Raw genomic sequence first — 17,753 nt, 5'->3', positions numbered from 1 at the left:
TAATGGGATTTGGGGCTGCAAGGAGAGGTCCCTCACCACAGGATCCACATGCAGGATTGGTTGTCTGGATTTTGAATTGTAAACAGGCTGGCCCTACTGTTAGGCAGAGTGAAAGAGTCATCTCTGGTGGCAGCTACTGAAGGGTAAGGAGCAGACAGATGTGTGTGAGTCATGCAGCATCCCTGTAAACCCTGCCCCCAGGTGCAGTGGAAGAGGATGCTGTCCCATCACTAGTGGTAAAATAAGAACCAGCTGCTAGTTGGTTGGCTCTTGTACTTGGAATTGGGAGAGAGAGTTTGTGTCTTGTCCTTTGCCTCAGGCAATGAAATGGCTTGGGCTGGCCCTACCTGTTAAGCACTGAAATGTCCAGGCCACCACTTAGGACCTTCTGTGGTGCTGTTGGGGCATCTTTAGTAAGGGTTTCCAGGCCAGGTATGCACAACTTGCGTCCCACTTAGCCAAAGGCAAGTGCCCACCAGAAGGTCCAACAACTTCCTGGCTTTTTTTGGTAGCTTGCTTGGGACTGCAATAATGGGGGGGGGGAGTTGTTGAACCCTTACAGGCTCCAAGGTACATCTGGTGGGCCATGTTCAATGTGGGTGGATTCCACATTATGCTGGTCTGACCTAAGCTCTAGGTGAATTTCAGGGCTGAATGCATAGCAGACTCTTCGTTTCTGGACACTTTTACCTTGTCATGAGAATTAATAATGGCTGGAGAACAGCCAAACCTAAAGTGTGACAAAAGTCTGGTCCACCTGACAAAGGGTGCAGCAGGCCTCCTTCTGCTCTTGACATCCCATGAAGACATCAGGGAGTCATTCTTCATTCTGGGAGCACCAAGGAGGATAATAATTCAGAGGGACTTTTTAAAAGGCATTGCAGTGAGGCTATTAAATTTACACAGCTTCTGTGATAACACTTTGGAGGTGTGTAACTGGCTAATGAAGGAAGGGTTCCTGACAAGGAGTGGTTATGAGAGGGATGTTTTGCTCACGATGCTAAATGGCATAAGGGCATCAGTTTGTCATGGTCATACTCTATTTTTTGCTTGACTGCTTTGCCAGTGAGAATTTTCAGAATAAGCACCATCTTACTCCATATTTTCAACTAATTAAAGTTAGCCATGGTTTTTATAAAATGCTTTACTGATCAACCTGTAGAATGGCAACTACTGAAACCACAGTTTGGACTTTGGCAAACTTAACTAGATTGATCTGTCCTGGAGGGGAAAGAGGGGTGAGTTGGGAATTTGTTTTTGTATTCTTTTCTTTCTTTTTTGTAATTGTTATATATTGGAAATCAATAAAACTATATTAGAAAAAAGTTAGCCATGGCTGCTGCATTGATGAAAAAATTATCCATTGTTGAGGAGGACTCAGCCTCTTCCCCCACACTTTCCTATTAGAATGCTAAACTAGGCTTTACTTGAGTAAGATGGTCTTGGTTGCTGAAGGGGGGAAAGAGGACTGCATATTTGAGCTGAGGCTGATTTTACTAGGCCACCTTCATTGGTTTGGCATTTCTTAACTTGCAAGATGGGTACCCTTTTAGAATGTGGAGTACTAAACATGCCTGCACTGAGTTGTTGCTGTTGTGTGTGTGTGCGTGCTCTCTCTCTCACGCATACACGTATGTTTCATTCTCTTGCCCTCTCAGCGTAGTCAGAATGAGAGAGCAGCTAAGGGAAGAGAGAAGGTCTTAGAGGGGCATAGCCTAGAGCAGCTTTCCTCAAGCTGGTGCCCTCCAGATGTTTTGGACTACAGCTCCTATCATCTCTAACCCTTGGCCACGATGGCTCAGGCTGATGGGAATTGAAGTCCAAAATATCTGGAAGGGAGGTTAGGGCAGGCTAGGGCATGCTCCCCTAGGCCTTCCCCAAGGCCTTGCTAAATTCAAAAGTTGCGTAGGATCCCAAGACTGCTGCTTGATGTGTTGGCTGTCAGAGCTGGAGGGATGGGTCTCAAAATTCCCCCAAATCTTGAAAACCTGCTGTTTATCCTGCAAGCAAATGCCAGTTGTAGCCTGAGAGTTCCAGCCATCCTCGCTTGCTTTCTTCTTGGCTCCAAGTTGCCTATTACATGATCCATTTCCTCCTCCCCCCCCCCCGTGGCTCCAGGCTATGCCATACACTGCAGGCTGAGGAAGAGGGTGTGCTGGATCAGCTCCTGGCTGAGTGTAATATGCATCCTGATCTTCGTGAGCATCTCTCCATTGTCACCCGTACCTTTCAGAACCGCCAGGCCAGGGTGCAGGAAGACTCCATGCTCTTCAACAATCACGTTTTTACTGTTGAACCTCTGGTAAGAAACTGTGCCTAGAAATTATGACAAGCATAGGAGTGCCTATGCTATTTGTATGCTGTGTTCTAAAGAAGCTTTTGGGTATTCTCAGTAATCCTCACCCAAACTTTGTGAGAGAAATTCCCTTCCTTCCTTCCTTCCTTCCTTCCTTCCTTCCTTCCTTCCTTCCTTCCTTCCTTCCTTCCTATTAAAATAGAACAGTGTCAAATTGCATATACAGTGGAACCTTGGTTCTCGAATGCCTTGGTACTTGAACATTTTGGCTCCCGAACACCAAAAACCTGGAAGTAAGTGTTCCGGTTTTCGAACATTTTTCGGAAGCAGAACGTCCGATGCGGTTGTCAGCTATTGTTTCTGGGGTGCCAGTGCTAATCGGAAATGGCACCTTGATTTTCAAATGTTTCGGAAGTCGAACGGACTTCCGGAATGGATTGCGTTTGAGAACCAAGGTACCACTGTACCTGTTATTCTCCTCATGCTGGAGATGGAAGGCTGACCAAGCAATCCTGTGTTTGAGCTATGCTGGCTGAGGGGCTCTTGGATTTGGCAGAATGCAAGATGCACTGCCACCATGGGTGTAGCCCTGGCAGGGTGGCAGACATCTGCCCCCCGCAAATACAAATCAATACAAATTTGAGGTTCTGCCCCCCCCCAAAAAACTTGCCCCCACAAATCTTGATTGCACCCATGACTACCACCAGGACAGATAAGGCCAATGGAACACCACAGGTATGCCAGCAGAATGCTCTGCCATTGCAGCTGTTCTGCCACTAAATATATGGCAGCAAAACATGGTTTTAAAAGTGCAGAGTCATTGGTAGGATGGGGGTAGCACTGGGCAGAAGCCATATTTAACACTCCTTAAAATCATGAGGGTACCTCCATCAATAGTGGAGCTGTACACCATCCTCGGACCCAACACTAGGACATTCCCTCCCATTAAATCATAGCATTGAAAGGGATGAGGGAGGTGCAGCTACAGCATCCCTGGCAGTTGGACATCCAGTCTCTGCTTAAATACCTGCAGAGGAAGAAAGCATCCCACTAGCTAAGGGAGCCTATTCCACAGTTGAACAACTCTTGCCACCTGCTTTCTTGCCCTTTCCTGTAGTCTGGAGCAACAGGAAACAAGTCTTTTCCATCTTCTGCATGACTGACAGCCCTTTAGATATTTGAAGACCCCTATCATGCCTCCCGTTAATCTGCTCTTCTCCAGGCTAAGCATGTGCAGCTCCTTCAACCGTTCTCACAAACTTTGTTGCTGTGCTCTTGAGTAGGGGGTGACATGAGAGTTGTATAAAATTATTTGTAGTGCGGAGAAAGTAAACAGATAAATTTCTCCCTCTCTCTTGAAACTAGACCTCACTGGGGGTCATTCAGTGAAGCTGGATGTTGGGAGATTCAGCTTTCTCTTCTGCTGGCACCAATTAAAACCTTGCTTGCAAGCAGGAAAGCTTGTAATTATTGTTATCTGTGTATACCTTGGATGATGTTGTCATAGAAACTTAGAGCTGGAAAGGGAGCCGTAAGATCCTGAAGAGCCTGCTGGATCAGGCCAGTGGCCCATCTGGTCCAGCATCCTGTTCTCACAGTGGCCAACCGGATGCCTGTGGCAAACCCACAAGCAGGAGCGGAGCACAAGAGCACTCTCCCTTCCTGTGATTTCCAGCCAATGGTATTCAGAAGCCCTTTCCATGAATTTGGTGAATCCTCTTTTAAAGCCACCTAGGTTGGTGGTCATTACTAACTCCTGTGGGACTGAGGTTCTTGTAGGCTACCTAGTCCAACCTGCTACTTAAGGCAGGAAATCTGGAACTGAAGATCTCTCACTGTGCAAACTGTATGTGAAGAGCAAGATCTCCAGCAGGGAACCAGTAAATGACAAAAGCCAACGAGGCTGTATCCAAGATGATTTGTTGTTTTTACTAGTCTGCAGGCATCACTCCAGAGACCCACTGGTGAGTCAGAGCCACCTAGTCAGTAAGTGGTGTTAGTAAAGAGTTGTTTCTGGGCTGCAAATCTTAAGCTCTTTGTGGTCTGGTCTAATCTTGTTGCTTGAACAAAGCAACTTGAGGACAGATTCTGAAATTAAAGGGTTATGGAAAAATAAAGGAACCCAACTTAAAAAAAAGAATATGTTTGTGGAAAGTAAAAAGCCAAACGATCTGAGCATCTTTCCAAGCCCATGGGAAATAAATGGTTATGCAACTCTGACTTTCAGAGTACATCTCAAATTTAGCTTGATTTGGTTTTGCAAAGAAGCATGATCTGTCAGCAAAAAAGCTCTGGGGGAAGCCCAGGTGGCTTTTGCTCGTCTAACTGCTGAATAGCTTTGATTCCATTTGCAACATCTATTAGCTGCAAGTCACATTGTGAACATGTGCAAGCTGACTCCTTGGAAATGGAAACCAGAAGCAAAGGGAGGTAAGGTGTGTGCTGCTACTGCACTGCCCTTGACAGGACATCACTGCCCTCCCCTTTAAATATGCTGCTCTGTCAGGAAATTTAACTTTTTATACCCTCTTATCAGATTGTTGCAGCAGCAAATAAAAGCTGAAACACAGCTAAACTCAACCGCCTAGAAAGCCACTTGGCAAATGCATATTTACCAGAGCGAGCTCCTTTTAATTAGCTAGCGATGTATTGCATTCGTCATGAATAAGCCCATAATATTTTGAGGTAGACCTGCAAGCTTAGATATTCTGGTGATGACTCCAGCCAATAGGGGAAGGACTGTCTGGGAATGTGTGCCAAGGAGGCAACACTAAGGCAATGAGCTTCTAATGGCTCCATTCTTAACAGGGTGGTTTTACCTGGGTGTGTCTGGCTTTCTGGTTCCCTGGGGAAGTCATAGAGTAAAATTCATCTTGAGAACAGGATGCTGGGAACAAACAGCAATTCCAGTGATGCAATTATTACAACCTTATTGGGCTGCATCCGAATCTCTGAGAGGTCAGGTAGGAAGGAGCCTGGTAAGCTAGCTCCATCTGTAAGGGCATCCTTGGTCTTGCTGATTGTGGCATGACATGAGGGCTATGCAGCCAACCTATCTGAATCTGTCCTGCTCACTGACCCTTCAATGTGGGCTGTTATTTTGCAGGCTATTGGTAAGAGCTGCAAGACCCCTGAAATGAAATGCCCACTCATTTGTGTGCACTGACCATCCAGCACACATAGCTATACACCTCTGCTTCCCAGCCCATGTGCGGACAAACTAGCTCATGTGTTTGGATGTAAGCAGTAAGAGGAAAATAGCATTAGTTCTGATAATCAATATGTTTTTATAAAAAACAAGCCATACCAGGTCTTTTTTGATAACTTAATGGATTTTGTGGATAAAGTTCTAAGCACTTGATCCAACCAATATACCTTGACCTCTGCTAGGCTTCTGTCAGAGGTCTGTGTGACTTTATTGTATGAGGTTTGAAAGAAAGCAAGGTAAAGTAATAATCAGACCAACATTTGATTGGAAAGCCATATCCTGTGATACACAGAGTTCAGTGTTCCTGTTCTGGTGCCTTAGTCAAATATTTGACGTGGGAGTAGCAACTATGATCTTCAGATTTGTCAACAATACAATATGCCACCTGACTGAAACCCTGTAGAGTTGCTGCCAGTCAGTGTAGACTGGGAGGGGGATTTTTGTTCTGTTTTTGTTCTTATTTTCATTATGTATTGTGTGTGTTTTATATTGTAATTTTATGTTGTGAACTGCCCTGGGATCTACGGATGTAGGGGAGTATACAAATTTAATTTAATTTAATTTAATTTAATTTAATTTAATTTAATTTAATTTAATTATTATAATAGTAGACAATACTGAGCTAGATGGACCAGAGGGCTGACTATGTGTATGACAGCTTCCTAATTTTCAATGTAAAGTGTTACATACATACAGTTAAAAAAAAGAAAGGTACAAATATAAAATGGAAGGAAGGCAGCCAAAGATTACTGCAAAAGGTTTAGCAGAGAGAGTTGCTGGATGACACACTGAGCATGAGTCAGGTGTGTTGTTTCAGTGGCTCAAAAGGTCACTGTCAAGACCATAATGCCCAAGTCTTGGGAAAGGATAGTGCTGCTCCATTGAGGACTGGTTGGTTAGTCAACAGAGCAATTAAAGAACCTGCTTGGGTAAGAAGGTGGTATCTTCTTCCTTGAAGGAAGGGTTGGGCTCTTAGGGGTGCTTCAGATGTCTTGGAGGAAAAAGTGAGGTGCTCCATTGGGTCATTTAGCATTAGAGGCTCAGCCCCCACTTCTGCCTTTGTGTCACCTACTCCAGAATTCTGTTTCCAATGGAGGCCCGTCAAATGCCTCTGGAAAGCTTACAAGCAGAGCATAAAGCAAATAGCCACAAACACATGTTTGCTGCTGGCACCTGCCACTTGGAGGGACACTGTTTTTGAAGATGGAGGTCCTATTAAGCTAGTGGAGCTCTATGCACAGACAGAAGTAGGGAGGATGAGACTTGAATGTGTGAAACTGAGTAAAGATGTTATGGGAGAGCTTAGCAAGGGGAAGGGGACTTTTTAGAGGCCCCAGGTGCCCCTAATTTTGGGTTGGGAAATTGCCTTGCTGGATCTTGTTGGAATCTTTGGCCATAGAAGACAGTCCAGCAAATGCTGCACTTCCAGCTCCCCAGGATGAAAGGATTCTTTAGACCTGCTTATGTTGAGAAGGCAGGGCTGGAAGGGCGGTGCTTAAAGCATTTTTGAATGACCTCACATATCACTTCCCTTCCATCTTTAGGAGGGAGAAGTTTGGCCCAATTCCACAACCGAAATCAGTGTGATCTTCAGGCCACAAGAAGCTGGGGTTTATCACCGAACTGTATACTGTGATATCTCAGGTATGATATTCCCACCTCACACTGTCATTATGGGATACAGTAGGTGCTTTCAGAATTCCTGAAGTCTGGTCTCGCACTCTGGTGAGCCTGAGATCAGTAGGCCTCCCAGTTACATCAGATTCCTGCCAGCTTGATTGGGAGATGCCTAGCACAGTCTGAAGCACATGTTCTATTCTGCTCTGCTTGACAAGAGGAAAGAAACCAGCCCTGAGCATGTTTGTTTGCCCTTTGCAGAAATGCAGTGTGTTGTTGCAGGCTCTGGACAGGAGCATACCTAGCTATTGGTGAGGTTGGCCCCTGCCAAGGGTGCAGGCCCAAGGGGGCATGGAAATTGTGCTGCTAGTGAGTGTGTGTGTGGGCAGAAGGGCCATGTGAATCTTTCCTCCATTCCTCCCTCACTCCTTCCATGTTTGGCCACCCCCAACCTGGCCAGAGGCTGAGACCAGGGTAGCATTGCTCCTGCCACTTCCCCGGCCCAGGCGGCAGCAGAAGGAGGTGCTTAGCTCCAGCACAGCCATAGCAGCTCCTGACACATTCCCCTCTCTCTGTGTGTGGAAATCTTGAATGGAGGAATGGTTGGGGGAGGGAAGGAGTGTGTAACCCTTTCTCCACAGCCACTTTTTTGCTCCATATCATCTCACCCAAACTTAGTTTCTCTCCACGTTGTTTCAGATGTTCGCACCACAAACATTTGGAACACTGAACATGAGTATCAAATGCAATGGGAGGGGAAAATATTGCTGGGAGGAGGACATATTTGGAGTAGAGAAACAGTAGATAGGGAAAAGACCTTAAGTCCACTTCTGTGGTACTTTGTAATCTTTCAAGAAAACAACCATATCCTTGTGGGCTTTGCAAGAGCACATAGAAATGGTATTATGATCAGCCACTCACAATAAGCCACATTGATCCACCAGGATTCCATGGAGAGGGGAAAAGAAATTTATATTTGTTGACAACTTGCTAGCTATTCCTTGCAGAACTTGACTGCTGATCCCCAGTATAGGACTGGGAAGGTCTAATCAGTGGTGGCTGGTGGAAGGCAGAGAGGCCAGTAGGAAGTGGAGCTAGAGCCAAAGACAGGCTGAGCCAACTAATTCAAGTTTTGCCCCTATCCTCCTCTCTACTTAATGACAACACAAAGATTGAGGAGGAAAAAGCTGACAGCCAGTGCCAGCAGCCCCTGGAACAGATGTACGAAAGCAGACAGGTGGGGACTGGCTGATGGCAGACCAAGGTTGGTGGGACAGTTAAGGGAACAGCCTTAACTGGGTCTTTTTCTTTTTAGTATGGTTTATATTCTGCCTTTCTTGCATCTTGGAACCCAAGGTGACATACATGGGAGTGGGAGCAGACTGATTTTCAGGCAGTGTCCTACCCAGCTGCTGATCAGAGCTAGCCTGCTTAACTTCAGTGGTAAAAACATCTGGAAGGATGGATAGCACTTCAAATACAAGTACAGCAGAAAACTACACAATTTTCTTCAGCTTTAATAACAACAGTAGTAAAAATAATTTTTGAAGTGCTTAAACTAACTTTAGGTGCTATACGAACATGCATCACAATAGAGGTTGACAACCTTATTTTGACAACAAAATATTAGAAACAAAACTAAGAACTTGAGTGCATGAAAGCCAACTGTAATTAGAAATAGGCCAGCTGAAATAAAGGAACCTCAACATCCTATTATTTAAAAATAAAAAGATTCAATTGAATGAATTAATGTGGGCTAGTAATGTATTCCGTAAATAAGAAACTATGAGAGAAAATGTACAAAGATACAGAATAGGGGAAGAGAATTGGAACGCAGGAAGTCACTAGAAAACTAGAGAGGATAACAAAAAAATCAGAACAGAAGGATATGCAGAAATGAAGGGACCTAATGTAAGGAATAAGGGTTCCTTGCCTTGTACTTTGTTTCTGTCTTGCAGGGGATGTGGCAACACGAGGCCCTGGCATCTGCCCTTCTGTGCTGCCAGGACAGCTGTCAGGCAGAAGGAACTATTGATCTGCCTAGCTGGACCAAGTGATCTTGGGAGCCAATAGGAACTTGACTGCCAGGCTTATATAACTGTCCCTCCTGAGGGAGTAACTGCTCTAGAAATTCCCATGCTGCACCTCACTCTTCTAGACTGTTGCCTTTCGGAACCTGACCACCCCATATGACCATGACTATGTTCTTGCCCCTGGCTGCTCTTATTTTTATTTGCTGCTCTGGACTTTGGCTTCTCCCTGACATACCTATGCCATCACCGCTGTCCCTTCCCATGGATCATTTGCAGGCCTAACCCTGTAAATCTGTGACAGTCCCACGATATGGAATTATAAGGAGGAAAGAATTAAAACAACTCCCTTGGCTGGAAGCAAAACAGGGACAGCCGTTTTAGCTGCCAGACACAAATGCAGTGTGTTAGTACACATTTGTGCTAATTACCATGTGTGGTTGTTGCCAAGCAAACCCCATGCAGTGATGAGAGAGAGAGAGAGAGAGAGAACAGGAACTTTTTAAAGGCTAAAGCAGAGGATTCAACAAATGGATGTGCCACACAGACTACAAATTAAAGCATCCATCCACTTACACAGTGGGTTTTTTCTTCTTCTATAAAGTATATATACTTTCATCTAAAGCCCAGGGGGAGTGATACTTCCCTGGAAAGCCCACCAGAAAGACTCAGTTATTATTAACCAGGAGCTTTGCCTTTTGAGCAGAGCTCTTCCTCCTAGTGTGTTGGGCTCAAACCAACTCTAATGTTACTACATACATTAGAGTATGTAGTAACACTGAAGGTATAGGCAACATGATGGATCCAGGACTCCAAGTAAGTCAGAACTTGCCTTGCTTGAGTTGGCTTTCTGGCTATATATCTGTCTACTCAGGTGCTCAAAGTATGGACCTGCTTCTGAGTTTTAGTCCTCTCTGCACCATTTCTCTTGAGTTTGATGCATTGATTAGAATATCCCAACATTACATTTTCATGCTTTTTCAGAAATTGATGTAACTTTGAAATTACAACTTGTGCAAAACAGTCCTGATGGTCAGACAAGACCCTAGCTGTTATTTCAACTATTTCTGTCAGTCCAGTTTCACTTTTTTGCTTTAGTGCTTCCTTCCACTCAGTATCTTTTGAGTTCATATCCTAAAGGTAGAGTCTCATCTTCTCAGGGCGAGAGACCCGGCTCCCTCTGCGCATCAAAGGAGAGGCCATGGCCCCCAAGCTGCTTTTCAACTTTGACCAGCTGGATGTTGGGAAAATTTTTGTTGGCTCAGCCCACAGTTATGAGGTGAGTCCTGTTCTTCATCAGAGCTGTGCTCTGCCTTCCTTCCATGAGCTTAGGGCATTCACACTGTTTTATCCTTTGAGGTCACTTAGGCTAAGAGAAACAGGGTATCCAAGGCCATCCAGTCAGAGTCATAGCTGAGTGAGGTTTTGAACTCAGATCTCCCTGTCTAAAGTCCAACACTCTTATCTACCTTTGGTTCATAGAAGCCAACCTCCCACATTCCTAGTCAAGGATTATGTAATCTAGACATCTGTGATGACGGTAACAATAGAATGGAAGTTGGAGACAGCAGCACCAGTTTTAACAGAAATGTAAATGAGTTGCTTCTTTGAGAATTAGATTGTTTTCATCTTCTCCCCTCCCTTGCTGCAGGCCATCCTTTCTAACAAAGGAGCTATTGATGCCCTCTTCAGCCTGATATGGCCATCCACGGCCCTGGGTGCCTGTTTCACATTTCAGCCCAGTGAAGGAATAATTGAGCCAGGAGGCCACCAGGCCATTCGGGTCACCTTCAGCTGTACTATTCTGGGACAATTCTTTGAAGAGTTCAAATTCAGTGTCAATGGATCTCCCCAGCCTGTGATCTTAGCGATTAGGTAAGATGGAGAAACTATGGCAATGAGTTTCAGGCATATCCTTAGGGAAGTTTCGAGATAAAACTGAAGTTTAAAAAGAAAATATTTTTGTAGAGATACAGACACACAAAGCTATACTGACAACCCGCTTCCTGAGGTCCATCACATTCATAAATCAAGAAGGAGGTTATGCAGACAGTGGAGGTCCCAGTTCTCTACTGCTGTCTTGAGCTGGAGTCTGGGACACAGATGAGTGTGTGCGCACATATGGGCACATGTGCATGTATATCCAAATGCATCTAACGTTAGATTCTGTATTCCACAACAATTCAAGCATAACTCTCTCCCTTGGTCCCCTGACAACCACACTTCTGTGTTGCAGAGGCAGGGTGGGAGCCTTTGGCCCTAAAAGTTCTGCTAACTACTTCAACTAAAGGTGACTTTTCTCTGAGTCCTGTTACAAAGGAGTCTCTGTTTTCCCTTTCAGGGGCTGCGTCATTGGGCCAACATTTCATTTCAATGTCCCATCTCTCGATTTTGGGGATGTCTCCTTTGGTAAGTTTGCACTATTTCACTATTTGTGGTTTGTTGTTGTTGTTGTTGTTGTTGTTGTTGTTGTTGTTGTTGTAGTAGTAGTAGTAGTAGTTATAGTTATAGTTGTATAATAATAAATTATAATTATTAGTTAGATTTCTTTAAAAACAAGGCCAGTTGTGAATCCTACTTGTAGGCTAGACTGGCTTTAAGGCCATAATAAATGTGTTGCTCAATCAGACTAACATCCATCTAATACTCTAGTGTTCTGTTTCCTACTAAGGGCCACCACCCAGGTGCTCACAAAGAGCAGTGCATGGAAATCATGATGGATTTGTCCCTTCATACCCAGATGACTTAGAGTAGCCCTCGCCAACCTTTGTGGCCTTCCAGCTGTTTTGGACCAGTACTCCCATCAGCCCTAGCCTGCATGGCCACCTACTGTAGGGAGTACCAGCCTTAGAGCATGCATAAGGCAGGAGTAGAAATAAAAGGGTGGGGAGGGCTAGGTAAGGGCAGCTGAGAGTGTGCTCAAGGTGAGGCATTGGTTCTTCTCCAGGAAATGGTGATTGCGAAGTGAGTTTTAAGGTGGGTTTTGAAGAAAGAGGTGGAAGCTGTTCTAAGAGAGCCTAACAAAAGTCAATGAGATGGGGGTGGTGAAGAACCAAGAGCTAGGGAAATACAAACAAACAAACAAACAAACAAACAAACAAACAAACAAATATAACAGATAATCTTTAGGAAGGATTAGGGTTGTCTGAGATTAGTTTCAGGAAAGACCAAATAAAGTACCATTTCATGCAATGCATAATTTCCTTATGGAATTCATTATTGCAAGAACAAATGATGGTCACTGGCTTTGAATAATAAAAAAGACCAATTAATGTCTTTCAAAACCGTTTAATATGATAGCTAAATGGACTGCCTCTGAACCTTGGGGGTTCCAGCTCTAAAAACCATCAAATCAATTAGGAAAGGACAGCTGTCTTTCCATCTTATGGACTTCCAGAGGTATCTGCCTGACCACTGTGGCTGGACTAGGTGGACTGTTGGTCTGATCCTCTTGTTATGTTCCTATTGCTGATGTTGCTATTCAACCCCCGTGTTCTCCTTGTAGGCTTGTATTTGTTTCCCTCTTCCTGCTGCAAACTTATCTTCCCCAATATATTCTTAACTCGTTATTTCAGATAATTTCCATTCCAGTGTTGATCCTGGCTCCTCTGTCCCAGCCTCATTAAAGACAATCTGACGTTTAAATGTGAAATCAATAGTGGTGTGGCTGAAGGCGTAATTGGTGCTTGATATCCACCATAACCTGCCCCATCCTGCCCCATATTCCTGTTATTCAAGAGAACTCATTACTTTTTCTGCACATCTTCCAGCGCTCAACACCATTTCATTTTAGCTCTCACCTCTTTGTTTTTTATGAATAAATTAAAAATAAAAATCCAATCGAGTCCTTTTTTATGCCTTGGCTGCTGGCTGGACTACCTAGAGAGCTGCCTTTGAAGAGTGTTTGGAAATTCCAGCTGGTTCAGAATGTTGTAGCCAGACAGGAATACCTTGGTCATGGTGATCAATACATTGATAACCTCATGTCTGGATCATTTGTAATGGCTTTATATATAAGGCTTCACTTAAAGATGACTTGGAAGCTTCCATTAGTGTAGAACTCAAATCCCAGAATTTTGACTGGTACAGCCAGGTAGGTTCATTGAATCAATTTTGAAAGAACTGCATTGGCTGCTTCTTTGCTTCTGAGCCCGATTCCGAGTGCTGGCCCTTTTAAAACCTTAGAAAGCTTGAGACCCAAATACATGGTGGAGTTCCTCTTCCCTTGTCTTAAGATCTTTGATAAAGGACCTGCTCTGAGTTCCTTCTGTAGTGGAAGTATGTGCTGTATTTTAAAAGAAAAAGCCTTGAGTGGGGAGGGCATTCCAAAGTCGAGCGGGGTGCTCTCATTTGCAAATACAGACGTATCTTGGAGATACTGCAGGTTCTTTTCCAGAACACCACACTAAAGTGAATAGCGCAATAAAATGAGTCACACAATTTATTTTGTTTCCCAGTGCATATAAAAATTATGTCTCCTTTTCTCCCACTTGAGTTTGCCCAGCTTTTAAGACCCTCAGGAGCCTTTTGCTCTGTCCCACCAACCTCTGAAGCACATTTGGCAGGAACTCAAGAGAGGACCTTATCACTGGCTGCTTCTAGGTTCTAGAACGCCTTGCTAAGGATTTCATTGAACTTCTCCTGAGCAGATCTTGACTCACTACCATATATGGGCTTGGGAGTTACTTTTAGATTGACAACTGTGTAGATTGGAAATTAGCCTTGAGAAGTGGATGGAGGATTGCCTTCCTTTCTAGCATATGGCTTGGAGTGTCATTTAGGAACCCCACTCTCCTTGCAAACCATGTATGGTTATTCCTTCAGAACACCTATACCTCTAGGTGAAGAGTTGTTTCTACACATTGAGGAGGGACTGTTGCTATATGACATGGGCCTGTGCGCTTGCTGTGTGGGCCGTTTTCTTTTCCTAAAATAAAAAATTGACTGTGTGGAGGAGTCCAAATGAGTGTCCTTTTGGGTCACTTTCAGTGCCTTCATGGAGCTCCTTTTCAATTCCTGTTGGGTGAAAACATTATCTTGCAGGTTTCCCTCACACCCTGTCCTGCTGCCTCATCAACACCTCTTTGGTGCCCATGACCTTTGACCTTCATGTCCCAGGAGATGGCACTGGGGAGCCAAGTGTCATGAGTGAGCATCAAGCCTCTGACATCTCAAGGCCAACGTGGAGGAAGGCACGCAGTGGAGGGGCAAAGCCCAAAGAATTTACCATCACTCCCAACCGAGGCACCATCCGCTCACAAGGACTCATGGACATCCAGGTACAGTGCCACTTATGCTGCTGTTTGTCCTCAGTGAGGAGCAGGTGGCTCCTGAAGTACAGCAAATTGATTATAGGACTTGTGCTGAGGATAGATTGTATTATAAAGGCTCACTAAGCTATGAGGCAATTATTGAGTTGCAGAACCACTCACTTGAAAGTCAATTTAAGTTACAGTAATGTTCATACTGTTCACAGTGGGAAAGCTTGGAGAAACTGGCCAGTGACCTCAAATGAAAAGAGAGAGAATTCCTTTCCTATATCCAAAGGGCTGCCAACTCCTCTCTTCAGGACTTGGCCCTTTCTGTCTTTTCCTCCTGCGAAAATAATGCACGTTCAAACTCTGCTCCGTGCTGTTTGAGGCCACATAATGATGCTCTTTACAGAATGTCTCTCCTGCCATCTTTGCCCCCATTTGTGTTAAACTCCTTTTTCTCTCCCATCACTCCATCACCCCTCATGGCTTGGGGTTACTTGGGACCTCCATTTTAAGGAGCACAAAAATCTTTCCTCATAAAGCTGCCACTGTCTTGCTCTTCTTACAATTGAAGTAACCAGGTTGCCAATATTTAAGATGTGTCTGTCCAACACTCCTTTCAAAAGAACTCGCTTTAATTGGGGGAGGTGCAAGACCCTTAACAGCATGGGACCCAGTAGCAATGTGAGTAGGGTTGAGTATGAATTTACCCCTGGCACAGAATTATAATTATGAAGTAAAATAGTTTTATTGAGGAAATCAGAGTTTACAGACATTTAGAGAGAAACATGAACAAAGATAAGAACAAGGAATGACAGTGTAAACATCTTGCTTCCTGGGTCCCCAATGATGGTCAGGAAGAGGGCAGAAAAATAGTTCATGTTGCCTCTGTGAGTACAGAGGGGGCTGGATAGGAGAAGGAGAATAATAATAAGTCTGTTGATTGAGTGCACTCTAGGTCTCAAAGGTAGAAGTTGTGTCTCTCTTACTGATTTTCACATTTCCATATCTATTACCTATACAGCACTGAGAACTCACAGCCCCCTTTTAATAGAACAATATAGTTGGGAGAAGATGGGATCAACCTGAGTCAATCAATCAGAGATGACAGTTCACAGAGGATAGCCATCATATAATGGGATCATCAGAGGACACAGTTCTCTCACCCATTCACACTCCATGCAGATACCGGTAGTTGGCTAGGAAGCTATACATTCATCTTTCTAAGTAGTGCATCAGCTAAGAGCACACATCTCACAGGGTGACTAATCCCCATTCATTCAAGGGAAGTATGTGCCCTCACATGGAGGTTAGGGTTGTTTAAAAAACCAAACTGGTAGGTATCAAAGATGACATTAAGGTGACCAAACTTTTACAGCTTATTTCTGCTGTGCACCTGTCTCCCCAAATCAGGGGTTACCAGTGTGGCACCCATAGACATACATGCAGCTGCTGAGACTTTCCCTAGTGTCCACAGGATACACTTCCCCCACTGAAATTAAACTTGAAAGAAGCATTTCATTGTAGTCAATAAAATAGGTTGTCTTGTGTGCTTGTTTGTGGGTGGTGGTGATGATGGTACCCATGCCTGTTTCTTTGTTTTGCAAATGAGCCCACAGGCCCCAAAATATGTTGAGCAAAATCAGCTCCTAAAAATTTGAGGGGGAGATTTCCAAGCCTTTGAAGACCACATGGTAAAATGGATGTGGCCAGGACAGAAAATTGGGCATGACCACTTAATTCTATTTATTATCAGCCTTTCAGAGACCTCTTCCCCTAACCAAAATTCACCCAAATACATTTTATATGCTCACCAGTATGATCAGTAGGTAATGCTGAGTTTCTTCTATTCACTGCTGGCTTCATTGTTTCTCCCACTTTGATGATCGTTCACCTTTGGCTGCTGAAGGCATCAGAGAAACAATGGTGAGACATGGTTTGTGCTGGGTGAGAACTGGCCCTCAGTTCTTTGAAGATTGTTAGGGCATGTCGCATCAGAAACATTTTGTTGCAATCCTTACCCCTTTTTTCTGGTTTATTTTATATCTCTCTGTGCCCCAACATCCGAGGGCTACTCTTCTTATATATTTTTTTACATGCCTGCCTTTGGGGGATTGGGATTTGGGCTGGGCAATCACAAGGTTATGAACCCTTTTTCCTGCAATCTGAATTCTTTCTTCCTTTTCCCATGGCAGGTGACCTTATGTTCCAACACTGTGAAGACGTATGAAACAGCACTAGTAGTGGATGTGAAGGGGAGTGGAGAAGATGTACTGGCTCTCCCAATCACAGCGAGGTATTGCTACTTTGATTGCTGTCTTTGCTGGAATCATGTATGTTGTGCTGACCCCATCCTTTGTCCCAATTCTGAATGAGATGGGTATTGCAACAGCATAATTGCCATTGTTTGAGTATCTGGGTACAGCAAGATGCAACATAAGAAGGAGTTTGTGACTGCTTCAGTAAGAGCAACCTGAAAAATGCAAGACCTGTCACCTCTGTCTTGCTTTATTTCTTTGCTTTCTCTTCCCTCTGTGCGCTTTAAGTCCTGGTTTCAAAAAGCACTTTCACACTGCCTCTGGTAAGTCAGCCCTGGATGTACAGAAATGGGCAGTGCTAAAAATTCCAACAGGCTCTTGAGGAAAACAACCTGGCTTTCTTTCAGCAGAAAAGTGAAAGGCAAAAAGATCCCTGCTAGAGCAGCTCCTCCGAGGCCAATAGCTTGGACAAGTCAGCAGTACAGTACTGCATGATGTCACCAGGACCCTGCATCTGAGTCTCCTGTCCCCTTCCAAGTGTTTAAAACAAAGTTCTTCACATATTAGGATAAGCTACCAACCAAATGCATCTTCAGACTGCAGCAAAGTAAAGTGTGGACATATAGACCGTTAGACCTTTAAAACATGCCCTTATGAGTTCCAAAATAGTACCCTCTTCCCCCAGCATAGAAAAAGACCATACTTTTGTTGAGTTAAAAATGGTTAACATACAAACTCTCCAAAGGCCAGGTTCATATGCTTTTCTATACAGCATTCAGAAAAAGTTGCACAGGCAGTAAAACCTGACTTAGTTACAGTGGTGAAAGTTCCTAAATTATTAGTATAGGAACAGAACAATGGCCTGTTGGAGCCATGTGGCTTGAGCTTGGAGCAACCAGCTCAGATCTCTTTACATGCTGAGCTTCTCAGATAGACTGGAAGGCAAACTAAGTCTTAATTACCTAGTCCCTCCCAAGGTGAGGGGAGTGGATATAGCTAAGCATGGTAGGACAGCTTACTCTATGGTATTAAACCCTTCATGCATTAATTAGACATAAGTATGCACGGGTGGCGCTGTGGGTTAAACCA

The 17,753-nt window shown here is 44.2% G+C and overlaps 1 protein-coding gene across 4 annotated transcripts in view; it reads left to right on the top strand.

Moving 5' to 3' along the window:
- The window catches only part of HYDIN (HYDIN axonemal central pair apparatus protein), a 132,074-nt gene that overhangs the window by 20,465 nt on the left and 93,856 nt on the right, over positions 1-17,753 (top strand). For all 4 annotated transcript variants that reach the window (XM_083514875.1, XM_083514877.1, XM_083514874.1 and 1 more), the window contains 7 exons: positions 2,119-2,302; positions 7,049-7,148; positions 10,312-10,430; positions 10,803-11,026; positions 11,493-11,560; positions 14,195-14,430; positions 16,602-16,702. In XM_083514875.1, coding sequence (XP_083371001.1) covers positions 2,119-2,302; positions 7,049-7,148; positions 10,312-10,430; positions 10,803-11,026; positions 11,493-11,560; positions 14,195-14,430; positions 16,602-16,702 — 1,032 coding nt within the window. The remainder of the gene's footprint in view (positions 1-2,118; positions 2,303-7,048; positions 7,149-10,311; positions 10,431-10,802; positions 11,027-11,492; positions 11,561-14,194; positions 14,431-16,601; positions 16,703-17,753) is intronic.

Source organism: Podarcis liolepis (genome assembly GCF_965112155.1).
Source record: "Podarcis liolepis genome assembly, chromosome: 7".
NCBI classification, from domain to species: Eukaryota; Metazoa; Chordata; class Lepidosauria; order Squamata; family Lacertidae; genus Podarcis; species Podarcis liolepis.
The sequence above is the reverse complement of the archived record's forward strand: the minus strand, read 5'-3'. Positions and strand labels throughout refer to the sequence as shown.